General features: G+C 62.7%; 1 protein-coding gene across 1 annotated transcript; it reads left to right on the top strand.

The window, feature by feature from the left end:
• Positions 1–155: 155 nt before the first annotated feature.
• Positions 156–22114, top strand: SULT4A1 (sulfotransferase family 4A member 1). The gene is made up of 7 exons (XM_036298806.1): positions 156–390; positions 12326–12456; positions 13545–13625; positions 14152–14278; positions 16410–16504; positions 17306–17444; positions 20732–22114. Exons 1-7 carry the CDS (start codon positions 222–224, stop codon positions 20842–20844), a joined length of 855 nt encoding a protein of 284 aa, XP_036154699.1. The 5' UTR covers positions 156–221; the 3' UTR covers positions 20845–22114.
• The last annotated feature ends 5177 nt before the right edge of the window (positions 22115–27291 follow it).

The raw sequence follows: 27291 nt of genomic DNA, 5'->3' as shown, positions 1-27291 counted from the left end.
CCAGCCGCCAGGTGTGGGCGGGGCGGGCCCGGAGGCCTCCAGACGTCACGGCTGCGGGGGGCCGGGCGCGGCGGGCGGGGCCATGACGTCATACCGGCGGAGCGCCGTCTCAGCGCCGGTGGGCGAGGCGGCGCCGTGACGTCACGCCTGCGGAGGGAGCGCCGCGCGGCGGGGCGGCGGGCGTGGGCGCGGGGCGGCGGCGGCAGCGGGGCGGCGGCGGCATGGCGGAGAGCGAGGCCGAGACCCCCAGCACCCCGGGCGAGTTCGAGAGCAAGTACTTCGAGTTCCACGGCGTGCGGCTGCCGCCCTTCTGCCGCGGGAAGATGGAGGAGATCGCCAACTTCCCGGTGCGGCCGAGCGACGTGTGGATCGTCACCTACCCCAAGTCCGGTGAGCCCCGCGCCGCCCCGCCCCGGCTCTGCGGCGCCCGGGGACGCGCGGCCCGCGTCAGTCTGGCTGGGAGGGCCTGGCGCCGCCGCCCGCCAGTGCCCGGGCCCCTGTAGGGCGGGATGGGGGTGGGCGGCCCGCATCTGGGGACTGAGGCCGGAGACCGGAGGTGAAGCCCGGTGTCCGCGGCTGGAGGCTGGACAGCGTCCCGTGGGGGTGGGGGAGGATGGAGCCAGGTCGGCTGGAGCTGCCCGGAGGCCAGGCCCGGGCCGCCTCCTCCGCTTCCCCTCCCCTCCCCCTGCGGGCTGTGTGACCTTGGACAGTCACTTAACCTCTCTGTTCCTGGACCCAGTGCAGCCTCGGATGCGCGCAGAGTCCTGGGGATCGTCTGGGAAGGGGATCGGGCGGGCGTGGGGACTGTGGACGGTGCTCCTTCCCTGCGTGGGCTCCCGGTGGGGGAGGGCCCGCCTTGGCCGGAGCGTGTGCCCGGTGTTCCCTAGCTTCAGGGCCTCCTCCGTCACCCGGGTAACAGGCAGGACCCCGGAGCCCCATCTCCCAGCACTGACTGATGTCATCTTCCCGACAATCCACCACAGTCTAGGCGCCGAGGGGGAGCAGTGCTTGCCCAATGCCAGGCGGGAATTTAAAGCAGGTCTGCGTGCAGGGCCTGCTGCAAGGGGTTGTCTGCCTGTGTGGTTCGTAGGGAGGGAGGCAGGCGGCTGTCTGGCTCTTTAAACATCCCTTCAGGTCTCCCTCCGCCTGTGTGGGAGGGAGGAGGCGGCTGCACCCACACTGGGTGCTGGGTCTGCAGCCCTGGGAAGGAGGGCTGGAGGTCATGTGGACCCACAGGGAGGGAGGGAGGGAGGGAGGTGGCCAGGAGGCGGGGAGAGCTGTGGCGTGGCTGTCATAGACCTGCAGGGTCCCCGCTGCCCAAGGGCTGGGCCAGTTCCTCTGAGGAAGGTTGGGGAGGGGCTGCCAGTGGAGGGTTGGGAGCCGTGTTGGTGGGGCGGTTGGGGAGAGGGGAGGAAGGAGGTGTGCACCCCCATTGGTGTGGCCACAGCCCGCCCCCAGCCCCGTGGGGGTGGGGGTTGGAACTGTCCAGGTTTTAGAGCCATGGGGGATGGACGTGTGGGGAGAACCCCGCATTCAGTGGGCCCGTAAAGACTAAACATCGCCCCGTGTCAGTTTAGGGCCGGGTTTGCCTGCAGAGGAATTGGGAAGAACTTGGTGTGGGCAGTTCTCTAGGGTTCGGAGTTGTCCAGTCCATTTGCGCGAGGAGATGGAGGGGAGACGTGGCTGGAAGGGGTGGAGGCGTGCAGCCCCGCGGGTCACTGAGGTCACCGGGAAAGCGCTGCTGGGGGGCTTGTGGGGGAGGCCTTGAGGGGCCCTGCCTGCCCTGGGGGGGTCTGGGGGAGCCTGGATGGGGAGTGAGGTGTTAGTTGAAGGAAGTTTTCCAGATATAAAACTCACCTCTTGTTTGTAACTTGAATCTTTCAAAGCAGACAAGAGCACACACACACGCTCTCCCTTGGTGACGGGAGAGCCAGCCGTGGCCTCGGACCCTTGTGTGAGGCCCTGCCCACAGAACCCAGAGAACTTCCCTTTAAACGGCAGAGCTGCCCTCAGCCTCTGGCCTTTCCAGGCTCTGCTGGTCTCCGTCTGCCCCGGTTGGTGTCTCGCCTCCATGCCTGAGGTCGGGCACCCTGGGACTGCCCCTGAGAGCTGGTGTGAGCCCGGTGGATGCGGCATCAATCAGCAGATGCGGCATCAATCTGCTGCCAGGCTCGGAGCTCTGTGGCTCATGCAGCCCCGCGTGCCTGTGTCCCGGCACCTTCCCCCGAAGCTCTGGGAGGCGGGACGGAGCTGGCTCCTGCTTCCCACAGGGCAAATGGAGGCCCAGGAGGTGGAGCGACTTGCCCACCCTCATGTGGCTGGACCAAGGCTGAGTGGAGGGGACTGAGACCCCGGGAGTGAAGGATCAGTCATGGGTACTGTGGAGGCCAGAGAGCGGGGAGAGAGAGAGAAGCATCGATCGGCTGCCTCCTGCACACCCCCTACTAGGGATGGAGCCAGCAACCCGGGAATGGAACTGGCGACCTTTTGGTACATGGGACGATGCTCAACCAACTGAGCTCCACCAGCCAGGGCTTCTGGTCTTTTTGCTTTCTTTAACCTCATCGCAGTCCATCCTTCTCACCCACCCCATGGATGGGGGCAGGTAAGTGGGAGCTTTTCTTGGGACTGATGGCGGCACTGGCTCTGACGCGGTGCTTCTGAAGCTCCCCCCCCCCCCCAACCCCTGCTCATTACGTGAAACGATCAAGGGGACTGAAGAGTTGGTACCCCCAAAATCTGCCCTGAAGATTTCCTCTCGGAGGAGGAGGGGCCTGCAGGGGTCTCCACGGGCAGCTGGCCTGGGGTCAGGACCCGGGTTCTCGCCCGGCGTTGCCCTTGGGTGAGTCTGAGCTGTGTTTCCCCTGCTGAGAAACCCACAGCCTGAGCACCACAGTGGCTGAGGCTGCCCAGCTCCCTGATCCTTTAAAAATATATATTCTTACCGATTTCAGAGAGGAAGGGAGAGGGAGAGAGAGAGAGAAACATCAATGATGAGAGAGAATCATCAATTGGTTGCACACCCCCCACCTCCCCTGGGGATGGAGCCTGCAACCTGGGCGTGCACCCTGACTGGGAATCAACATCGACCTCCTGGTTCATAGGTCGATGCTCAAGCACTGAGCCTCGCCGGCCGGGCTGTCACTCTGAACACAGACCTGCCGCAGCTGGGAGTGGGACCTGCGGCGCCTTTGGATGGTCATCGGCCGCTTAGGAGTTGGGTGTGCCAGGTGCTCTGCCATGTTTGTTCATGAGGAACTAACTCTCCTGCCTCTGTAGAGGCTCAGACCCGCCCCCCCCCCCCCCCCCCCATCTCTCAGGTGCAGTGTCACCTTTGGAAAGGCACAAGGGCAGCCAGACTCAGGCCCCGGGCCGGAGGGAGGAGCAAGCTTCTCTCCGCACCTTTATTACTGGGAGTCTAAGTCGGGGGTGGGGGTGGGGGCAGGGGGGCAGATCTTGAGGCTTTGCCACTGCTCTGCGGCCTCTGCAGGGGCCCAGTTCACACTGCCTTTCCCTTGCTTCCCTCTCTCCTCCCCACCACGGTTGGGTCTGTAGGAGGCACCAGTGCGTAGAGATTAAGAGCCTGGCTTGGGAGCTGGAAGTCCTGGGTTTGAATGTAGCTCTGCTGCTTGCCGCCTGGGTGGCCTGGGCAGGTGACAGGCCCTGTGAGCTGTGGTTTCTGCACGGGCAGGAGGACCACCCCCCTGCCTCGATGGGCCTGAGGCTCAGTGCAGCGAGGCCCCTCCTCCCGTCAGCTGCACGGCAAGCGCATGGCGTCTGATGAAAGTTGCTGTAATTCTTTGGTCCTCTGTGGAATGGGTCTTTTTCCCCTCCGGCTGCATTCAAGATTTTCTCTTTATCTTTGGTTTTCAGCACTTAATCTAAGGCCAGGTGTAGTTTTTTTCAGGGTGGGGATACTTGTCTTGATTTGGCGGGGGGGGGGGGGGGGGGGAGGGGGCGGGGGGGGGTGCTGAACATCTTAGATTTATGGTTTGATACCTTTCACTATTTGGAAAAGCGCTCAGCCATTCTCTCTCCAAATATTCCTTCCGTCCTGTTCTTTCTCTTCTTTTGAGATTCCAGTGATCATCACAGTTTCTGCTGCCCAGTCTTCGGTGAACTGATTCTTTCTTCCACTGTGTCAGGCCCATGCGGTCAGGCCTGGGAGCCCCCAGGAGCATTCTGCATTTCTGTTCGTGTTTTTATTTTTCCTCTAGCAGTTCGAGGTCTAGTTTCCACCTCTCTGCTGAAATACCCCATGTGTTCACGCGTGCTGTTCACCTTTTCCATGAAATCCTTTAACATGTTACGCAGACTGATTTAAATGGAGTCTGATTCTGTTGACTGTTTTGTCTGCTGAGAGCGGCTATTTTAGAACGAGTAGTGCTTTTTGCCTGTTTGCGGGACATGGTGTGCTGGCGGTGGAGCCGGAGGTCAGTGGCGTCTGTGCTTGGATGCGGGCTGTCTGCTCTGGCCAGGCCTTTACGTGGGAGCTGGGCTGCGTGTGGGTTCTGTTGTTGCTCCGATCACTGGCTTGACCACCAGCTCTCACTCCTGCGGCTTCCCCGAGTGCCGAGCTCAGGGCCGAGTTTCCGGGGGGTCTTTCCTCGGTGCTCCTGCCCCACCGCCCGCTTTTGGTCTGAGCCTTAGGAGGGCTTCTCGCCACACCCGCGCTCCATCCCCGATCTGGTGGGATTTAGGGTTAGCGCTGCAGCACTCCTGGCCTTGGTTTTGCTGCCCACTTTTATGAGCCGTGTGTGTGTGTGTGTGTGGTGTGTGTGTGTGCGCATGTGGTGTGTGTGTGTCGTGTGGGTGTATGGTGGGATGTGTGTGTGGTGTGTGTGTGTGGTGGGTATGCACGTGTGGTGTGTATGTGTATATGTGTGGTGTGTTTTTGTGTATATGTATGCATGCATGTGATATGTATATATGTGTGGCGTGTGGCACGTGCGGATGTGTATAAGTATGTGATGTGTATGTGTGTGCATGTGGTGTGTGTCATGAGTGGGTGTTTGGTGGTATGTGTGGTGTGTGTATGTGTATAAGTATGTGGTGTGTGTGGTGTGTGTGTGTGTGTGTGTGTGTGTGAAAACACCCTAGTTCTGGAGTCAAAGTGGTGGGTGCCGGGTCCCCGGCCTGCAGACTGTGGCCTTGGGCAGCACCCCGCTGAGCCCCCGCTGAGCCTGCTCTCCGTGTGTGAGACGCAGTGGAAGGAGCCGCCTGGGGCAGGTGAGGACCCCTGAGGAAGGGGCTCCCAGTCCCTGGGACACGGCGCGCTGCACTTGGCTGTCACTGGGTGACAGCTGGGCACCCATGTGCGCGCCGCCTAGGGCTTCCTGCCTTGGCTCGCCGCCCGTTCTCAGCCATGTGCCTGAGCGGCGCCTGTCCTCTGAGTTCCGTGCCCCCCGCGCGCCGTGGAGATTATTCTGAGAGACAACCAAGAGACGATCCTGAGAGATGTGTGATGAGGCACCTCCTAGGACGGGATGCTGCCGAATGAGACGTAGGCTGCCCTCGCTGCTCCCTGGCCTGGAGCCTCCTCGGTGTCTGGGAGAGCAAGTCCCAGCCCGGTGCAGGGCTGCAGGAGAGGGGCCGCAGGAGAGGGGCCGCAGGAGACGGGCTGCAGGAGACGGGCTGCAGGAAAGGGGCTGCAGGAGACGGGCTGCAGGAGAGGGGCTGCAGGAGACGGGCTGCAGGAGACGGGCTGCAGGAGAGGGGCTGCAGGAGAGGGGCTGCAGGAGAGGGGCTGAGGAGAGGGGCTGAGGAGAGGGGCTGAGGAGAGGGGCTGCAAGAGACGGGCTGCAGGAGACGGGCTGTAGGAGAGGGGCTGCAGGAGACGGGCTGTAGGAGAGGGGCCGCAGGAGAGGGGCCGCAGGAGACGGGCTGCAGGAGAGGGGCTGCAGGAGACGGGCTGCAGGAGACGGGCTGCAGGAGACGGGCTGCAGGAGACGGGCCGCAGGAGAGGGGCCGCAGGAGAGGGGCCGCAGGAGAGGGGCCGCAGGAGAGGGGCCGTAGGAGAGGGGCCGCAGGAGAGAGGGGCCGCAGGAGAGGGGCCGTAGGAGAGGGGCTGTAGGAGAGAGGGGCCGCAGGAGTGTCGGGTGCAGGAGAGGGGCTGTAGGAGAGAGGCTGCAGGAGAGAGGGGCCACAGGAGAGGGGCCGCAGGAGAGGGCTGCAGGAGAGAGGGGCCGCAGGAGAGGGCTATAGGAGAGGGGCTGCAGGAGAGAGGCCGCAGGAGAGGGGCCGCAGGAGAGGGGCCGCAGGAGAGAGGGGCCGCAGGAGAGGGGCCGCAGGAGAGAGGGGCCGTAGGAGAGGGGCCGCAGGAGAGAGGGGCCGCAGGAGTGTGGGGTGCAGGAGAGGGGCTGTAGGAGAGAGGCTGCAGGAGAGAGGCTGCAGGAGAGAGGGGCCGTAGGAGAGGGGCCGCAGGAGAGGGGCTGCAGGAGAGGGGCCGTAGGAGTGTGGGGTGCAGGAGCCCGGGCCTGGGCCAGCTCCGCGGTGCAGCTTCCAATGCTCAGCTGCTGCTGCCCCCGAGGGAGCCGGCCAGGCCTGGCGGTGACGGGGGTCCTGTGACGGGGATGCCGTGGCTCACGAGGGGCTGGGGCAGGTTGAACGCAGGAGCATCTCTGCTGCCTCTAGAAACCTTTCCATACGCCAGTCACGGAGTGGAGCTCGAACTCCGTGGAGAAGGAGCGTGGTGATGGGTCGGCCATGCCAGCAGGTTCTGGAAGGTCGGCTGTGTGGCTGAGCTTCCCTGGCTGAGCGGCAGAGCAGCTGAGTGCCAGCGGAGGGGGCAGCGGGGCGCGGGGACCCGTTCCAGGGGCGGGCTCCGGGGCTGGATGTGCCTGGCAGCGGAGGGTGGTGGTATGATGGGGATTAAGGACGGGAGGAAGGCTGTTGCAAAGGCAGGTTTTTCTGGGGAAGGAGATGCAGAGGCTGTGGGTTGGGGATGGCGAGCACAGCGACAGGCGGGGGTACGGTGCCATATGGGACATGGGGATCCGGGAAAGCTACGCCCTGAGAGGGAGGCCCCCAGCCCCTCCCCTGCTTGGCTGCGGGGATGCTTGTGGTCCTGCAGGGCAAAGAGCGGGGCACGTTCTCTGGAATAAAGAAGTCAGAATATGTGCACATGGCACCTCCCATCTCAGCCGCGAGAGCACCTCACGGGCTGGGCTGCCGTCCCAGACACACAGCCCCGTGTCAGCAAGCCTCGCCTCCGCAGACGGCTGATCCGCATTGCTTTACCTGTGGGTGGACCCAAGGTCACCAGGTCTTAAAGCCGCCGACATCAAGGACAGATACTGCAAAAACAAAACACAAATCAGAAAAGAGAGCTTGGAAGAATGAAAGACACTGTACAGAGCAGAAGAAAAACTAAAGAAAAAAATCAAAACTCAAAAAACACCACCCGGAACCGTCGCTCTGTGAGGAGTCCGCGGAGAGGGAGGGCAGCTGCGCTCTCACGGAAGAGCAGCGGGTGAGACGGGCGCGGCGGCTGGGCCCAGCCGTGCGGCTTTGCTGGTTGGAGCGATGCCCACGCACCAAGGCAGCAGGTTCAGTTCCCAGGCGGGCACATCCCTGGGTCGCGGGTTTGGACCCTGTGGGAACGTGTATGGGAGGTGGCTGACCAGTGTGTCTCTCACATCGATGTTTCTCTCCTTCTCTCTCTTTCATCAACTAGAAATAGTTAACAGCATGGCAGCTGGGATTCTAAAATCTGACTTGTGAGGTTTGGCCGGCCAAGTGGAGGAAATACCCCCGTAAGTAGAACAAAATTTTTTACAAAATGAGAGCAAATAGGAGCCCAAACTAAGAAAATGAAAAGATCTCAGAATTCCAGAAGGAAGAGTGTGCAAGAGGAATGATTGAAACCAGGATTTTCAGAACTCACGGACACAAGCTAAAGAACCCCTGTGTCTGGCACGGCCACGGGTAAAAGACCACACTGAAGCATCTGAATTACTGTGAAATTAAAAACGGACATAGAGAAGATCTCGAAGCTTCCCGAGAAAAACGGGCCACGCTCCAAGGCTGCGACCTGGGCGTCTCAGCCCAGCCCTGGCTGCTGGCGGACGGGACCCCGCTTTCAGAGTTCTGAGAGAAAAGGCTCCCAGCCAGGAATTCTGTGCCCAGCCAAGCTGCCAGGCACCTGGCAGAGAGGGTCTCAGCCTCACTAGCTCAGGAAGCAGCCGGAGGGCGGGTCCTGCCACCAAGGAGGGGCACCTGGATAGCAGACGGACCTGACGCCTCCTCCTGCGGGAGCAGGAGGGGCATGACCTGGGGCGTAGAGAGCTGAGCGAAGCTGTGTGCTTGGCTGCGTGGGGTGGGGGGGTGGGGGGTTGTCACGGAGTGGGGAAGGCTCACTCGTAGCCGCACAGAAAGCTGAGCTGGCACCAGAGCAGCCGTGGACTCTAGGAAAAGAACCCCGTGCAGGAAGGAGGTGTGGCCTTGACTGCGCTGAGTGAGACACTCAGAGGCTTCGCATCGTCAGGCCAAGTCCTGCTCTGAGGCGCGGGGGGCGGGGGGCGGGGTGAGGGGGCTTGGCGAGGTCCGCACCTCCCGAGTTGGAATCAGTGCCGTGGAAACATGGACACGTTGCAGCCGCGACACAACCACCTGCCTGAGCACGTGCGGAACGCGGAACTCAGGTGGGAGGACAGTCAGCAGGAGCTTGCTCTGGGCGTGGGAGTGGGGAGGGGAGGGCCTGGATGTTCGGTTACAGGCCCTCAGTCCTCTGGCTTCTTAAACCAGGTGCCCTCGAGAGTTTGGTTAATAAAACGAGAAGAAGAGAACTCTAATCCCAGGGTCAGGATCCTGGGGGCTGGGAGCCAAGTTCCGTGGGTTCTGACCCGAGAGTGCTGGTCACTCTCTCCCCAGGGGCGGGTGGACATGGCGATGGGCTCCCTCCAGCCTGTGACCGGCCAGGCCCCATTCCCGAGGACTCCCCCCAGGACGCCGTGGGCCTCAGCCCGAGACCCAGGGTCAGAGTTCATGCCCGCCGCACGGGGTGACTTCCCGGCGTCCGCGGAAGCTCTTCGGCAGGAGGTCGCCTTCAGTAAAAGCCTGGGGCGTGTTCCTCCCGAGGCGGCCCTGCGGCCTCCCCAGTTTCAGGGTGAGAGCTGGAACCACCCCCCCCCCCCGCCTCCCCACCCCTCCCCTCAGCCTTCCTGCTGCCCTGCTCCCTCCTCTGCTCACCTCCCCCAGGGAGTGGTTGGGGTGGTGGCTGCGCTCTGCCCCCACCTGCTTTTGTACCCCTGGTTGGGGGGCTGCAGGAGTGGAGGGGCACCCAGCACAGCTGTGGCCCTCCCCCCCATCTGCCCGCAGCCCATCCGCAGGGCCTCACACGTGCTTCTCTGCCCTCCACACCCTCCTGCTCCCCCGCATGCTGGGAGGCGGTGCAGGAGTGGGGCCTGCATCCTTGGGGTCCCACTGCTGATGTAGCTCTCCCCTCCCATGACCTTGACTAGGAATCTAAACTGAGCTCCGTTTCCACATCTGCACGGGAGATGCTCATAAACCCTCCCTGCGCCCGGCCGTGCCGGTGGCCCCAGGTGTCGTCTGTTACCGCGTGTCCCGTGTCGGGAGGAGGCTGCCTGGCTGGCTGGAGGCTGTGGTGTGTCCTTGTGGGCGTGGTCCCGGCAGCGGTGCTCCTGTGTCTGGAGCTCAGAGTTGCTGAGCCCCTCTGGCCCGCGAAGGTCATCTGTGGCCTTGGCCCCGCCAGCCTGTGAAGGAGGGCAGGCATCGCCTCCATGGTCCAGGAGGGATGCAGGGCTCCAGGGCCAGCCCCTGTCCAGTGAGCAGAGGGTGGGAGGTGGCCAGACGCCAGATCCTGAGAGGCCCTCGGGCAGGAGGGCGAGGCTCAGCGAAGGAACCCAGGCGTGACTCGGGCGTGTTCAGGTCCCGCCTTCCCTCCCCGCGCCTGTGGGACGGGGGTGGTAGCCCTGCCTCGCAGGAGACGTGGGCGGGCTCTGCTAAGACGTGCTCCCTGCCCTCACGAGCTGCCCTTGAGGCCGGTGCGCTGGGGGCTGGAACAGAAGTTCTGGTCCTGCGGGGCCAGGACAGGCACCGATGGCCCAAAGGTCAGGGCCAAGTGGGCCCGGTGGGCGGCAGCCTGTGGACAGCTTCGGCATAGCAGCCCCAGCCCCAGCATCGAACGTGGGAGCGCGTGGGGCGGGGGGACGAGGCCGAGCAGGACGGGAGGGCCACTGGGGCCTGGCAGCCAGGAGAGTGGATGGGGGCTGAGTGGGCTCCAGGTAACCCCCAGGGGTGCCTGGTGCTGGGACCTGGGGGGGGGGGGGGCAGTGGCATGGAGAGGAGCGGCGAGCCCGGAGGACTGCCGCCCTGGTGCCTGGCCGAGAGCCTGCAGGGCCGGGCGGTGCCGTCCGTGATGGTGCTGAGCGGAGTGGCAGGAACCCCGCAGTGACCGTCAGTGCCGTTGTCCTCATCACCTCTGGTTGGGCTTTTTCTGCGATCATTTCGTCACATCTTGCCCGTTGAGGCTTGGGGCTGCTCCCTGCACTTGTCCCGGGTGCCCCTTCCCCACCCTCGTTGGTGCCGGGCACCGGGCAGTGCCCTCCTGTTGAGGCCCTGAAGGCTGGAGGAGGGGAGCACGTGTTGCTCAGCCAGGAAGTGGACCTGGAGGGGCCACTGGGGACAGGCCGCCCTCTGGCTCTCGCAAGGCTGGCCTTCCGGCACAGAGAGCTAATGGGGCTTTGGAGTTGACGAGTCGATATTGACGGAAATCGATGTTAATGTGCAGAGAACATCGGTTTGGGTCCCTGCCTGTGGGGGCTGCAGGAGTGGGGGTGGGACACTAAAAATAGGCCCTGAGGACGGCCCGGGAGAGCCATTTCGGGAACTCTGCCCACAGTCGTTCCTGAGGGCACAGACGCCCAGTGCAGCTGCCCTGAGCTTGCCGATGGGTGGGCCTCGGGAGGAGGAGGGTGGGCCACACACTGGCTCTGTGACCTTGGGCCCACTTAGGCCTCAGGAGTCTCGTCTGTGAGGGAGTGATGGCCCCACCTCTCAGGTTGGTGGGAAGCTCCCAGGGTTAGTAGCTTTTCTGTTTGAATTGATGAGCTGCTGCACCACTTTTTCCCTTAGGGCCTTTGCTCCGAAGCTGCCTCCTCCAGGAAGTCTTCCTTGATCAACACACCTCTTTCTGATTGCTCAGCACCCAGGGTTTGCTTGTGCATTCAGAATAAAGGATGTGCAAGTCATGCCTGGGCCGTTGGCGCAGCAGAGACGGGGGACGAGGGCGAGAGTGTCAGTTATGTGGCTGGTCAGGGAGCCTTCACCTCTGAAGGACCTGAAGGGAGGAGGAAAGGGCTTCAGGCAGGGAACCAGCCTGTGCAAACGGCACGCTCTGCACCAGCAGGGAGGCCGTAGGAGCTCAGTGGATGAGGCGTGGGGGGCTGGGGGGGCGAGGCTGCCAGGCGCGGGGGGCTGTGGGGCGAGGCTGCCAGGCCCGGGGGCCGGGGGGCGAGGCTGCCAGGCGCGGGGGCCGGGGGAGGCCTCGCTTTCCTCGGGAGAAGCCCGTCCTGGCAGGGTCTGCAGTGGGTGGAATGCCATCTGGGTCCGCGTCAGCATCGTAGCTTGTCTCACCCATTGCGGAGCCTGATGTGGGTGGAGTCACCAAGAACCAGGCACGAGGTGGCCCGAGGGTCGAGGGTCGTCTCTTCTGGCCCAGCGCTGTGTGTGGGGCGCAGCCTCACAGCCTCGCTGAGCGCAGCGGCAGTTCAGGGCAGCGGCAGTTCAGGGCCGCGGCTCTCGTTGCCGTTGACGAGGATCAGTCACACTTCCTCTCCTTCTGGGGTTGCCCATGGCACCGTGGTTTCCCAGGCCCACTGTTCTGGGCGGCGCGGCCAGGATCGCCCTGGTGCGCGTCTCCGTGTAACCGGGGAGACTCTGGGATCTCAGGGCGCGCCCGTGTCGCTGTGGGTGCTGGGCACACAGTGCCGCAGTGTCAGACGCTGGCTGGCAAGTCCTCCCGCTGGGGCCCCGTGGCTGCTGTGTGAATGGCAAGTTGAGCTGGAAGCCTCGGGACTGAGCACCATCCATGGTGACAGCCCTTGGGCCCCGGCGGCAGGCGCTGTGCGTCCTGTTCATCCCTCTGACAACCTCAGAGGCGCTCCCCCCGTCACCGCAGGGTGGGACTCGGGCGAGGTGCTGGCCCAGGCCAGTGTGCTCCGCTAGACTCAGGCGCTCCTGGGCGCCACGCGCTCCCCCTCCCGCGCCCCCCAACCCCATGACCCTTCAGCCCCTCCTTGGGCTAGTGCTGAGCTGAGAGGGCCCCGCCCTGGCCTCTGAGCGCCTCCCCGGCCCCCCTCAGGCACAAGCTTGCTGCAGGAGGTGGTCTACCTGGTGAGCCAGGGCGCGGACCCCGATGAGATCGGCCTGATGAACATCGACGAGCAGCTCCCGGTCCTGGAGTACCCGCAGCCCGGCCTGGACATCATCAAGGTGACAGCTCCTCCCGAGAGGTGGGGGTGGGGGGGCCCTGTGGGCGGGGGAAGAGCAGAGAGCTGGGGGGGCCCTGTGGGCGGGGGAAGAGCAGAGAGCTGGGGGGGCCCTGTGGGCGGGGGAAGAGCAGAGAGCTGGGGGGGCCCTGTGGGCGGGGGAAGAGCAGAGAGCTGCCGGCACCCAGGTAGCCAGGTGACAGGCCTGAACCCGTGACGGTGACCTGCAATCGATGGGTGGGTGACGTGGGTGACTTCAAGGTAGAAAGGAGGCAGGTGCTGGGAGTGGGGGCAGGAGGCAGTGGGGGTGGGGGCCCTGAGTCACCTGCCCCGTGGTTTACCCCGTCTGTTCAGGGAGCTGGGTAGGATGCATTTGCATCAAATTTTTGGTGTCAGGAATGAAATAAGCACCCCAATTTCCTGTCCATTCCATCCCTCCGGTGCATCTGGAATGTTCTCTCCACCCTCGCCTCTGCCACCGTAGTTCACGTGGCATTTCCAGCGTGGACCGCCTGTCCCTTGTCCCACTAGTTGAGTATTCTGTGTTGACTCGTCCGCTGAGCCCGTGCGTAGTGCTGCGCTGGGCACCCGTGGCCGGCACTGCCCTTGGCATCGGGGTACAGCGCTCAGAGCTGACATGCAGTGAGGGAGACGGACCGGGAGACAACAAGGAGGAGTGGCGGTTAAGGGGTGACCAGCGTGCCCAATGGGGAGCCAGCGGCACTGGATGGCCGAGTCGGGGCAGAGGGCCTGGCACGCTCCTGGAGCTGCAGGAAGGCATCCTGCTGAGATGGTTGAGGGCCCAGCCGCCCCTCTGCCTCGTGCCTCCTCTGCTGCCCTTCAAGGCCCGCCCTGGTCCTCCGGGCAGACCCTGGTGACGGACAGGCCGACTCGGGCTGTGGGTGCCCGAGGACGGGCCGCATCTTGCTCACATCTGGCCCGAGGTTCAGCCTGGAGGGTGGTCCTGCCTCGGGCGGGAAGTTTGTCAGGCGGAGCGCTGGTCCCGACCATCCGAGACCCTTGCCGCCCGCCCCCATGGGAAAGGCCCTGAGGCCCGTGGGACTGACCGCCTCTCCCCTGACCCCCCCGCAGGAACTGACGTCACCCCGTCTCATCAAAAGCCACCTCCCCTACCGCTTCCTGCCCTCCGACCTCCACAATGGCGACTCCAAGGTAATGCCCTGCGCCCTCCCACTGGCCTGTGCCCTCATGGCCCCCGAGGCCCCGGGGAGTGAGACCCTGGTGCCAGCGTCCACCCTGGCAGAGCCAGTGTCTCTAGCGTTTCATTCACATTTTAACCTGGGTTTTCCCTCACCGTTGAACTTGGGCTGGACCAGCCTAGTCCAGCCTCTGCCTGTGGAAGGCCGAGCGTTTCAGGCTGATTTTTTTCGTTTCTCAACTGCGTGACGTTTCTGAGCCCACAGTTCTCACCACCGGTGTCAGGACCGTCGTTCTCCTGTCTCCTCCCGCTGACTCTGAAGTAGAGCTGGAGACAGAGATATGACAAATGGCTCCGCTGCGGACCTGCCCCAGCAGGATGCCCTGTGTGGGCGAGGTCGCACCCCTGCTGAAAGGCAGCGGGTGGGGCGGCCTCGATGCTGGAGGGGTCGGGGTGCAGGAGCGGGTGTGGCCCGTGGACCTGCTGGTGGGAAGAGGGTGTCTGACCCCGCGCCCCGCCTGCCCCCTCCCCGCCCCCCAGGTCATCTACATGGCGCGGAACCCCAAGGACCTGGTGGTGTCCTACTACCAGTTCCACCGCTCCCTGCGCACCATGAGCTACCGCGGCACCTTCCAGGAGTTCTGCCGGCGGTTCGTGAACGACAGGCGTAAGTGCGTCAGCCCCGGGGCACGTGCTCCGCCCGCTGTTCATGCAGCACCGCCCGCAGCCCCGGTCTGGCCATCCCTGTGCCCGGCGGGCCTGCTTTCCTGCGGATGGGCGCGCAAGCCGGGCTCCAGGGCTCCTGCGCAGCAGAGCGGGCGTCCCCCTCGGAAGCCCCTCTCTCGCCTCGGTGTTGGGTTCTGAGAGGCTCCCCAGTTCAAAGCCTCTCCCTGCCGGCCTGGATTCGGAAGTGAACACGGAGGCCCAGGCGTCTCCGTGACTGGTGAGGGAGGCCCAGTGCAGGCCCCAGGGGAAGGCAGCGGGATGAGGGTCAGGCAGGCAGCCCCGCCCAGGCCAGTGTGGCCAGGGAGGGGCGGGAAGGCCGTGCTCCGCGGGAGTGGGGGAGCCGCCCTGGGCAGCAGGTCAGCAGGTCCTCACGCAGTTCTCCCCTCACCGCGGTGGCACCGGTTGCTGTCCACTTCCTGTGCGATTCCCCAGCTCCAGCAGTGCCAGCCGGGCTGCTGCAGAGGGAGCAGGTGCCGAGATTAGGGTCCAGGGGGTTGTGGATGCTCGGCAAGTTCCAGTCGCCAGTGGGGTAGGGCAAAGTTCCAGTCGCCAGTGGGGTAGGGCAGAGCATTTGAAGTGATTCCAAGGCAGGCCCGCCCGCGTCTGAAGGTCACCGCACCGTCAGGCACTGACGTCCAAGGCCATAGGCACTCCCGTGCCCCGCAGGTCTCCCCTTTACTCCCTCTTCCCAGACAGTGCCCACATCGGGTCTAGAAGGGCCCCTGCCTGGCTCTTCTCTGTCCAAGGTCCTGAAAATTTGAATAAGAAACGACGAGAGCCAGGCCAGAGGACCCGCTGACAGCACTGGCTTTGCGGGTGTACCCATGCACTCTGGGGGTGTGCCCAGGCGACGGGAGCCTGTATGGAGCCGCTCTGAGCTCAGGCTCCCTGCTGGGGGCGGCCGGTGAGCTGTTAATCCCAGTAATTCGCCGGGATAAGCACGTGGCCTCTCAGGGCAGAGGGACCTGGAGAGAAGCGGGAGCTGCCGTGGGAGCCCCTTCCCAGGAGGGCCCCCCATGAGGCCACGCCCCTCTGCAGCTGCAGCCGGGCTCAGGTGCAGCGGCCCCACCCCCGCCCGTCCAGCTCGTCCCCAGGGGAGGTCAGTTGTGTGCTGTGAGTTTCCTCCTGGGCCAGAGGGATGTGCTCAGGCTCTGCTCACCCAGGGCCCAGCCTCTGCTCTCGTCGGGCGGCGGCCATTGGCCTGCGGTGAGGTGGCTGCTCCCCCCCGGCCCCCGTCCCCCCGCCTCTCCCTCGTCCCCAAGCAGCAGGTTTGGGCGTGTCTGTGTCTGAGGCCCGTCCTGTGTTTCCTCCTGCTGTGAGGGTGCGGGGACGGCAGGCTGGCCGCGGCTCCAGGGCCCAGCAGCTAGAAACCCTGCGGTGAGGGGACCAGCAGAGGGGCCAGCATTTACCCTCAAACAAGACCTTTGGCCGAATCCGTTCTTTTCCTTCCATTCCCTCTGCCCTCCCTTGTGGAGCCCCTTCCTGTTCCTCAGGCCCCGAGGGCTGGGGAGGGCCTTTGTGCTGTGACCTGCTCCTTAAGGCCCATCCCTGGGGGCAGTGACCCCGACCCGATGGACACCCGGTCCCGCTGCTGTGCTGCCACCTGCTGGCGAGATGGCAGACGGCGCAGGCAGCCCCGAGGGGCGGCAGTGGTCACTCCCGTCAGCCCTGTGCTAGGATCTGTCTTCTGCACCCGTCACCCACCAGCAAACCGGATTGCCCGTGTCCCTTTTCCTGGCATCGTTTTCTTCCCGGTGGCCATTGTTAAACACAAACCCATGTGCCAGGGACCGTCCATGCCAGGCGAGCAGAGGCCTTCACCCCCATGTCGGGTCTTCAGGGCATGGGGGGGGGGGGCTGTTTCCTGGAGAGACTTGTGCAGAGAGCAGGTGACGTGGGACTTCAGAAGACCTTGTCTGTGGGGCTCTCTTCCCGCCTTGTGGCCCCCCCGCCCCCACCAATCCCTGGGACTCCCTCCCTCCAGCCAAGAGCTTGCTTTTCCATCCGGAATCACAGCCACCTGTGGGCACACCCCCCTGGTGAGGAGTGACCCCCCTGTCCTTTCTCCGCAGTGGGCTACGGCTCCTGGTTCGAGCACGTGCAGGAGTTCTGGGAGCACCGCACGGACTCCAACGTGCTCTTCCTCAAGTATGAAGACATGCACCGGGTGAGTGTGCGGCGCCGGGAGCCAGCGGGAGCCTGGGTGGTGGGGGCTCTGCCCCCCGTGGTGGGACTGACGGGAGCGTCCGAGAGCCCCCCGGCCTGATGTGTGCCCAGACTCGCCCCCCTTTGCCCACTGGAAGCCCCGTTTACAAGAAGTCCTCCCTGAACAGTGTGGATGGGTTCTGTGGCCAAGTGAAACGACTTATGATGACGCCCATTATCACTACCGGAGGCTGATGGATATTAGGGAGAGTTAAGTTCCTACGTCTCATCAGTGCGACAGTGGAACAAAACTGGACACAGGGGTATTGTTATGCAAGGACCGGCTGTATCCCTGGGAGCGAGTGGCGGCCGTGGGGAGCCGCGGAGGGCTGCGTGGGGAGCAGGTGTGCACGCAGCTCCGGGACCCATCGCTGGGTCAGTCCGCTCCACAGGCAGGAGCAGCGCGCTGGGCCAGCTGTGAGTGCATCTGGCCTCAGACCCAACCAGCTCCTTCCTGCTGAGGGCAGGCAGCCGGGGCCTGAGGGGAGGATGGGGAAGAAGAGAGTGAGCCGGTGGGCTCTTACTTCTTGCTGCTGTTTTACAGTGGCCACCGCGACATCACGCTCCTGCCTGCTTCACATTCCCGAGGACCTGGGTTTGAATCCCGGAGCTGCCGCTTGAGAGTGGCCCTTGGGCCACTTCCCAACCCGGGGTTTTATTTCCGCGTGAGGCCCATCTCAGACGGGGCTCAGGACCGAGTACCGCCCCTCGAGGGGCCCAGGCAGCGGTCAGTAACGGCACCACCTCTGCTCTTACCTTCCAGGACCTGGTGACGATGGTGGAGCAGCTGGCCAGGTTCCTGGGGGTGTCCTGTGACAAGGCCCAGCTGGAGTCGCTGATCGAGCACTGCCACCAGCTGGTGGACCAGTGCTGCAACGCCGAGGCCCTGCCAGTGGGCCGGGGTACGCGCCCCTGCCGCCCCTGCCTCTGCCCAGGGCCCGTGGCCCCCCGCCCCCGCCCCACTTCAGCGTCCCGCTGCCCGTGTCTCGCTTCTCCAGAGCCCTCTGCTGTGCGTGGGGCGAAGCCGCCTGGAAGCTGGGCTGTGCAGCTGTTTGCGTTGTGACGGAGCGAACGGTGTCTGGGTTCCCAGGAGGGCCCCCCGGGCGCGTGCCAGGCTCTGTGGGCACGATGTTCTCAAGCAGGTGTCTCCCCACAGCAGAGCCCGGGTGGCCCGGGCGGTGAAATCGCAGAGCCCACGTGTGCAGATGGATTCCCCAACCTGTGGGCCGGGGAGGGCGTGAGTTCCCACGTGAGGAAGTGCCGGTTCCTGCACGCACCATGAGTGCCCGGGGCAGTCAGGCAAGCCCGGCCGGGCAGGGGGTGAGAGCAGAAAGCGCAGGCCCCGGGCTGGCTGCTCCGGGAGCTGCTGTGGGGCAGGCAGCAGTTTGAGATGGAGGAGATGCTCCAGGCAGGAGTCCTCTCCAGGCCCCGCGGCCCTCCGTGCCCTCAGAGGCGGATTGACTGGGGAGCTGGGGCAGGAGAGCCCCGTGGTCCCCAAGGGGTTGCTGTGGCCGTGGGAGAGCAGGGAAAGGGGCACAGCCTGGTGGTGGTGCCCTGATGCTGGTTCCTGGGTTGTGAGTCTGGAGCTTTCTCAGGAGACGACAGCGCTTGAGGGAAGGGGAAGAGGTGCCATCAGGTCCACAGGAGACCCTGGGTGGTGGCGGAAGGGTGGGCTCCATCACAGCTGCCACGCCCTGGGAGGGGCCTCAGGCCGGGCTCTGAGCTTAGACAGCCTTGTCCTTTGTCTGCAGATGCAGAGGGCTGGCGTGGCTGCCGGGGCTCCCGGGCTGCTCTGAAGGTCAGGGGCACAGTGCCTTCCTGTAGAGGCAGAGCGGCCTGCTTTTCCAGGAAGAAACAAACCCCAGCGCCTCGCGCTTGTTTCCTGGCTGCATCCTCACCATGTTTATGGTTTACATTTTTTTTTGCTCCTTTTTAGTTTTGCATTTGCTCTGTTGCCTGTGGGTGTGACCGTCCCTGCGCCCCCCGTGGTTCGTGTGTGTGTGTGTGTGTGTGTGTGTGTGTGTGTGTGTGTGTCCCAGGGCTCCTTCCATGGATTTGCTTTGTCTTGTCGCCTTGGTTTTGCTTTATTTCAGTTCTTTGATTTTGTTTTCTTTTAGCACATTGCCTCTGTGCTCGGAAGACCTCCTTGCGCTGGTGAGAATGCAGGGCCTTGAGTAGCCAGCTGCATTGCTTAGATTTGATTCATGTCCCAGCATAAATTCACTGTCTTGATTCCAAACCCTAAACCAGGTGGGTGACTCCTCTGATGCGCGCTCAGCGGCCTCAGCTGAGAAAAACAATCCTGGAAAAGTTACTTATGGTGGCTTGGGCTACAGGCTCCTGATTTCCTCCCTTGGGCGCCATTAACGGGGAGCAGAACAGTTCCTCTAGTTTTTCTCCTCCCACACTGACGTCATCTTCATGGCCAAAGAGGAACCCTGTCCTGTTGGGGTGTGAGCTCCGCGCTTGCAGGGGTGGGTTGGTCCCGAGGTCCGGCCGGGGGCCAAGGAGGGGTGTTTGCTCCGACCTCGAGCTCTGATCTCGGAGATGCTGAAAGGGTTCTGAGCAAACATCTTAGTTCCCGAAAAGCACGGCAACAGCTGGCGGGTCACAGCTCCCCAGCTGGGAGGTCTGCACCCCACTTCTGGCATCTTCATGGTCACTGTTAATGTTTTATTTTTATTTGTTAATCCTCATCCAAGGACATTTTTTCCATTGATTTTTTTAGGAAGAGTGGAAGGGAGGGAGGGACGGGGAGAGATAGAGAGAGAAAGATCAACTGGTTGCCTCCTGCTGGCTGGCGCCCAGACTGAGGCTGGGTGTCGAACCTACAACCCAGATATGTGCCCTTGATCAGGAATCCAACCGAGACCCTTCAGTGCCTATGCCGACACTAACCATTTAACTACACCAGCCAGGGCACCATTAACCCTTTGAGTGCCAACCAATATCCTAGGAACTATGCTAAAATTGCCAAGGCATTTTTGCTGATTTTACAGCAGTTTTGGAAAAAAATTATGAATCGCAAGTAAATGAAGTTACATATTCAAAAACTTAAGGAAACCTTTACTACATTGACATATTTAGCAATATCATCATCACTAATAAAAGCAGACTTAGAACTGGACGCCATTTCGAAGCTTTGATAGCGCTCCCGGCACTTTTGGCGAAGGTCAGGAGGAGCGCTCCCCGGCACTCAAGGGGTCAATATTTGTCCAACCAACTGCAGCTGTTGTAGTTAACGGGAAAGTGGGTGGGTTCTGCAGTTTGAGTTGTTTTTTTTTTTTAAATATATTTTATTGATTTTTTACAGAGAGGAAGGGAGAGAGAGTTAGAAACATCGATGAGAGAGAAATATCGATCAGCTGCCTCCTGCACACCTCCCACTGGGGATGTGCCCACAACCAAGGCACATGCCCTTGACCGGAATCGAACCTGGGACCCTTCAGTCCACAGGCTGACGCTCTATCCACTGAGCCAAACTGGCTACAGCTGCAGTTTGAGTTTTTTTGGGCTCTGTCTCCCAAGCCTGCTCATCAGTCTGGGGCTCCGTGCTCCTGCCTGGTGGCCAGGGTCACAGTTTTTGACCGCCTGCTGCGCTGCAGCCCCGGCGGCCAGGGGTGGCCCTGACTCGCTTGGTGTGGAGTCGGTAGTCTGGCTGCCGCACACCCTCTGCATCCAGGCAGGAGAGCTGGCGGGCACCGTGACTGCCATTCCTCCCGGGCTGCGCGCAGGCTTCTCAAAATCTCCCTCCTTGACCTGGAGGCCGCCTGCTCGCCTCAGGGGTCTGCCTTTGGATGGTGTTCCCTTCTTGCCGTCTGCAGAAGCAGGGGCCCCTTGGTGGGGCTGTTGAGCCGTGAGTGGGGACATCCGGAAACCCCACTTCCCCACGGTCCACAGACCTGGCCACACTCCCTGTGCTGAGAATCGCACTCAGAGCCTGGGTGCGGGGTCATATCCCCCCCCCACCCCCCCCCAGTGGCCGGGGCAGCCTGCACCTCAGCTCCGTGCATTCGTGGCGCTGGGCCACCCCGCGGGAAAGGACCCCAGGATGTCAGACTCGGGGTCCAGCCTGTCCGGTTCAGAGGGCCTGCCTGGCCCCCGGGCCAGGTCCGAGGGTGCAGGCTTCCTGTGCTCGGGTAGCTGCCCGGCGCGCACGCGTGCAGCACGCTCTCTCGTTTGCTTCCAGGGCGCGTGGGGCTGTGGAAGGACATCTTCACCGTGTCCATGAACGAGAAGTTCGACCTGGTGTACAAGCAGAAGATGGGGAAGTGCGACCTCACGTTTGACTTTTATTTATAAGCGCAGCCCCGGCAACAGCCCTGCATGCTCGCGGTCCCCAGACGCCACTAGCTACGGTCCCGTACACGCATTCGCTACTCGCTGGACAAGCCCCGGCCGCGGTGTGGCCACGCGGGGAGGGGGGCGCGCAGGGGGTGGGAGGGGCCTACCGCCCGGAGCAGCTGTCCCGCCTTCGGATCTGAAGTCTGTCCGTGTCTGATACAAACATTGTCAGGGTCGCCGTTCCGTTCCAACTGTGGCACCGTGAACACAAAGCCTGTAACATATGCAGCCAGACGCCAGCCTCTTACAGCCCGCATTCCTGCCTGCATTTTATAGAGCTTCCCACTGGAGACCTGAACACGTGTCAGTACACACCAAACCAAAGTTCACTCCCGAGGGCGCTCGGGGGTGAGCCACACCGAACGGTAGACAGATCTCAGGTTGCAGTTTATTTTTGTAGTTTTCTCCTGTGAGGCAGCCATTCATTCTCACCTGGTCTGGGAGGAAGGTGAGGGCTCCATGAGGCGGGGGCCGAGGGAGACTGTCCCGATGGCGCGCAGTTCTCTGTCACCTGGAAATGAGGCAGGAACTGCCCACCGGGCGTTCTCGGAGGGGATGCCCGAGGCCAGAGACTCGCTGGGCGGAGCCAGCGGGACTCTGGGGGGAAGCCGGCCCCAGGCCGGCGATGGGACAGTCCACCCGGAGACACTGGGAGTCCGAGTCTTTGTCACCGTCTTTCTCTTGTTCCTGAAGCAGAAGCCTCTGCTGGGGAAGCAGGTGCTCGCAGTGAGGTCCTGGGGCTCCCGGTCCTGAGCCTTCAGCTGGTTCCGCCCGCGGAGGCGCTCAGCCCTGGGGTGCCATGTGGCAGGGTTAGCGCCCTGCTCTCACCCTGTCCCTGTCCCCGCACCTCCGTGTCCCTGGGGGAAGAGGGGTGGAGTCTGTACCCCTGTTCCTCCCTGTCTCTCCCCATCACCTGGCCCACCTCTGGCTGGAGGAGCGGAGAGGCTGGGTGGCCTGTGGCTGGGAAGGGCCCTGAGAGGCGGCAGGGCCGCTGCTGGAGGAGCTGTCCTGTGTTGCGTCCCTGAAAGGTGTGTTTTACTGTGAAGGCGAGCGGCTGGGACCCGCAGGTGGCGCGTGGCGGTGCGTGTGGGCTCGGCGGCCCCTTTTCCGCGCATCCGTGAGGGAGGCTGCTGTCTGTGAAGTTTCTTTTCTATTTTTCTATTTCAGTGCTGTATGGACATGAGACTTCTGTGCTTGCTTGCATCTTTAATAAAGACACGTCCCAGGCCTGGTGTCGAGCTTGTGCTGCGGGGAGGGGCCCCCACGTGATCCCCTCGGCACTTCGGGGCGGCAGGAGCATGAGCCCCGCGGACACCCTGTCGCTGGGGCTGACCGTAAAGGGTCACGGGCCGGGTCGGGGTTGGCTGTTCCTCTCGGGCTCAGCGTCCCAAGCGTGGAATTCACCTCGCTCTTTGCCCGCCACCTTTGATACCTTCTGTAAGCGGAGATGAGAGGCAGGGTGGGGGGAGGGGGAAGCCTGGGAGCGATCCGGGGGATGCAGGCGTCACCCTCTGCCTCGGGAGGTCCCGTTGTCAAGGTGGCGTTCCTGGGGTGGCAAGACAGCACTGCACTGCGGGGTCCGCAGCCCGCCTCCCCATCCCCGTGGAAGGAAGTCCAAGCCGTGGTTTATCGGGTAAAGCTGGGCTTTCGGAAACCCTTTACTTCCCGATGGACTGGTTCCTGTAAGTCACGTGAGACCCAGACTGACCGGGCCTTTAGAATTATCCTAGGCCCCGAGTTAGCTTGTGGGCTATCCAGTCTGCTGTGTCCCAAACCACAGACAAACACCTAAAGCCAGGAAGTCCAGGGACACCGGCCAGTGGGAGGCACGGGAGGCGGTGCTGGTCGGTGAAACACCTCCGCTGGCCCGGACTGGCTGATCCCTCACCTGTGGGCGCCCAGCACCTGCCTTGATGGCTTTGTCTCAGCGTTGTGTGCCCCGCAGGAGCACAGGGGGCAGCCCGCACGTGCTCCGCACCAGACTCTCAGGTCAGAAGGAGCTCGTCCATTCAGCAAACACCTGAGCACCTGCAGGGGGTGCGACGGACCAGCCATCACCAAACCCACGGGAGGGGCGTGCAGCCCCCAGAAGACTGGGGGGACCCAGTAGACCACATGCTGGTGGGAGCGCGAAGGAAGCGAGGGCCCCAGCTTGGAGCTGGGGGAGAGGCCAGGGTGGGCAGGCAGGGCATGGAGGCTGGTGGGCCGGCACCAGCCCTGGGGGTGGGGCTTACAGGTCAGGAGAGTTTGGGTTTCTGGCAACAAAAAGGAAGCCTCGGAGGGTTTCATCAAGGGAGGGCACCCTGTGTGCATGCTGCACAGCTCCCCCGGCTGCTCGCGAGTCGGTTCCAGGTGGAGGCGGAAGGGCCTGCCCCGGGGGTGTGTGCCAGCGTCCAGGACATGGGGGGGGGGGGGGAGCTGTGTTGTACCATCTCTAGGCTCCTTCTGACCCGAGTCTGGTGCTGAACAAGTGCGGGCAGTGCGTGTGGGCTGCCACCTGTGCATCCTGCCTGGCACACGACGCTGAGACAAAGCAATCAAGGCAGGAGGTGCTGGGCGCCCACAGGTAAAGCCAGTTTGGAGACTGGAGTGAGGGGGTGGGGTGCAGATGGGGTGTGAGTCGGGCCAGGAGGGCGAGAGGCCCTGGCAGACTGAATTCCACAGGTCAGGCTCCCCGGGATTCTCAAGGGTGGGCCACGGCAGGGGCCAGTGTGAGGGCCTGACTTCACAGACCAGCAAGATCCCCATAGGACTCTGGGCCAGCACGGGGTTTACTCCCCCCACTCCCCCCTACCCCCCCTCTCCCCTCCCTCCCTCCGCCCCCCCCCCGCCACCCCCGCCCCCCCCCAGCTCCTGCCAGGCGGGATGTCTCGGGCTCCCTTGGCCTTGACCTGTGCCTCTTGGAGCCTGTCATTTGTTTTCTTCCAAGCGCCCAGTGCCTTCCTCGGGAGGGGGCCCTTGCACAAGAGCAGGTGAGTCACTCCAGAGCTCTGACCCGGGTCCTGATTTTCACAGCGGAGATGACCTCCATCCTGCTCACTTCATCGCATGGGCACAACCAGAGCCAAGTGGCTTGGAAAACAAATGCAATCCACACGCCTCTACCCAGCACTGCTGGCGAGCGCCCCCTGGTGGCCGCGCCAGAGCTGACAGCGGCATCACAGTTCACAGCTGAGAAGTCCTGGCCGGTGCGGTAGCCCTCAGGACTGTGGATAGAGAGGCCTGCAGTTTCTGTCCTGGGATTGGGGGGGTGGGGGTGGGGGTAGGCAGGGCTTCTGAGCGGGGTGACCGCTGTTTGTAATGGTGAGGGCAGACCTCAGTGTCCATCACTCCATACGGGCCCGTTCTGTAGGAATGGCCCGGTCCTGCCTACATGACATTATCTTTCATTCATAGAAGCAGCCTTTTCAGACTGGCTGGCACGTTGGGCAGCTGGCCCTGCCTTACCCAGCGAGGAATGCCCTCTGACATCCTGGCAGCTGGACATCCAGCCCTGACAAGCTTGCCACTCCGGGACAGCCATCATTGCTGGCGGTCCTCTGGCCACTCCTGCAGGGCACCCTGCCCCCAGCCCACGGCCTGGGCCCACCAGCCCTGCCTTCACCTGGTGAACCTCCCCCTCTGCTCCCCAAGTTCCTCTCTGGTCCCACCCACCTCACTGCTCTGCCTCCCGCCCGGGACAGTGACATCCTGGGAGCAGGGCTATCTGTGTCCATCTTTTCCCAGGCGGCAGGTGGGCATGTGATCAATGCCTGATTGTTGAGTGGCATCTTTTTTGTTGTTAATCCTCATGCGAGGGTATTTTTTCCATTGATTTTTAGAGAGAATGGAAGGGAGGAAGGGTGGGGGGAGAGAGAGAGATTGGTTGTCTCCCCCACCCACCCCGACTGGGGCAGGGGTCAAACTTGCAACCCTGATACGTGCCCTTTACCAGGAATCAAACTCACTCAATGTCAGGAATAGGGCACGGCTGGGATGCAGACGGGGCAGGGCCAGGGGCGTGCCAAGTGGGAAGAAGGACATACCAGAGTGGGCCAGGGGCCTGCTTCTCATTCCAGCCTGCCACTTGGTGGGACCATGGGGGACACCCCTTTTCAGCTCCTAATGAGCAGGTGTCCTCTAACCGCCCCCCCAGCTCAACATCCTGTGACTCTTAAGTGGTCAAACTGCCTACTGGCTGAACCCAAGAGGATCTGATGAATTGGGGGGGGGGGGGGAGACTGTGCAATATTAGCCAGTGACGGACTTAGCCAGTGACGTACTTTAGCACCAAGAGCAAAGAATTAGTCACAGAAGCACCTGCCACACAGCGTGGGCCCGCACAGCCGCCTCCAAGGCGTGCTGAGCCTTTGCCAGATCCGCAGGTCAGATGACAATTTCATCCTCACGCTTGGATCCCTGTAAGCTCGTTGGCGCCAGATGCCTGAGCTGCTTTTCCTAAACCTGTCTCATCACCACGGACGGAAGGAAGTCTGTGCTCTATTAAAAGCATTAAAACTGGGGAATGCGACATGTGTCTGAAATATGAAAATCAAACACAAAATGCATGCCTGGCCACACTGCTCATCGCGGCCTGACCGAACGCCTAACCCAGCCGTGGGCAAACTACGACCCGCAGGCCGGATCCGGCCTGTTTGAAATGAATAAAACTATTGAAAAAAAAGACCGTACCCTTTTATGTAATGACTAGAGGCCCGGTGCACAAAAATTTGTGCACTCGGGGGGGAGGGGGGGTCCCTCAGCCCGGCCTGTGCCCTCGCAGTCTGGGACCCCTTGGGAGATAACGACCTGCTGGCTTAGGCCTGCTTCCGAGTGGCAGAGGGCAGGCCCAATCCCTAGGTGCAGCCCCTGGTCGGGCTCAGAGCAGGGCTGATTGGGGAGTTGGGGCGCCGCCCCCTGTCATGCACAGAGCAGGGCGGATTGGGAGGTTGTGATGCCACCCTCAGTCATGCTCAGGGTAGGGCCGATTGGGGGATTGGGGCACGGCCCCCTGTCACACTCAAGGCAGAGTCGATGGGGAGGTTGTGGCGCCACCCCCTGTCACGCACAGAACAGGGCCAATCAGGGGGTTGGGGCGCTGCCCCATTACGCACAGAGCAGGGCCCATCAGGGGGTTGGGAGCTCCCCCCTGTCATGCACAGAGCAGGGCCCATCAGGGGGTTGGGGAGCTCCCCCCTGTCACTCACAGAGTAGGCCCGATAGGGGAGTTGGCACACCGCCCCGTCACACACAGAGCAGGGCAGATCAGGGGGTTGGGGCGCCGCCCTCTATCACCCACAGAGCAGGGCCAATCAGGGGGTTGGGGTGCCACCACTGTCACACTCAGGGCAGGGCCGATGGGGAGGTTATGGCTCTACCCCATCACACACAGAGCAGGGCCTGTGGCGGGGGGGGGGGGGGGGCGGTTGGGGCGCCGCCCTCTATCACCCACAGAGCAGGGCCGATCAGGGGGTTGGGGCACCTTCACCTGTCACGAACAGAGCAGGGCGGATAGGGAGGTTGTGGCCCTGCCCCCTGTCACACACAGAACTGCAGGGCAATCAGGGGGTTTGGGCGCTGCCCCGTCACGCTGATCCCGGTGCCGGGAGGCCTCGCGGCTCCGCTGATCCCGGTGCTGGGAGGCATATTACCCTTTTACTATATAGAATAGAGGCCTGGTGCATGGGTGGGGCTGGCTGGTTTGCCCTGAAGGGTGTCCTGGATCAGGGTGTGGGTCCCCACTGGGGTGCCTGGCCAGTCTGAGTGAGGGGCTGAGGGCTGTTTTCAGGCTGGGACTGAAGCTCCCAACTGCTTTTTTTCTTTTTTTCTTTTTTTCTTCTGGGCCAGCTTTAGCTCTGAGGCTCCAGCTCTTAGGCCTCCGCTCCTGAAAGCAGGTATCTGGTTTGTTTCGGTTCTCGAAACTCTGTATCAACTCCAGCTCTGAGATCCCAGCCGGCTGAAAGCTGGTTTCTGGGGTTTTGTTTAGCGTCTATATTTGTTACAATGTTTGCAACTGCCAGCTCAGAGGCCTGCAGCGGCCGTCGGGGAACGTTGGAGTCCTCCGTCACTGAAGCAAGCAAGCCTCATGTTAGTTTCAAGCTGCCTGGCTGCTGGCCGCCATCTTGGCTGACAGTTAATTTGCATATTGCCCTGATTAGCCAATGGGAAGGGTAGTGGTTGTATGCCAATTACCATGTTTTTCTTTTATTAGTGTAGATGTTTGCTTTGAATTTATATTAGTTCACACAAACACTCCATCCATGCTTTTGTTCCGGCCCTCCGGTCCAGTTTAAGAACCCATTGTGGCCCTCGAGTCAAAAAGTTTGCCCACCCCTGGGCCCTAACCTCTCTTCCTCAACTCGGGGGAACATTTTGCCCTTCCCTGCTATTTAAAAACATTTTTTTGGTCAATTACATTTAACATGC

Source organism: Myotis myotis, unplaced genomic scaffold, assembly GCF_014108235.1.
Source record: "Myotis myotis isolate mMyoMyo1 unplaced genomic scaffold, mMyoMyo1.p scaffold_m19_p_3, whole genome shotgun sequence".
In the NCBI taxonomy this organism is placed as follows: domain Eukaryota; kingdom Metazoa; phylum Chordata; class Mammalia; order Chiroptera; family Vespertilionidae; genus Myotis; species Myotis myotis.
This window is presented reverse-complemented; position numbering and strand designations above follow the sequence as displayed.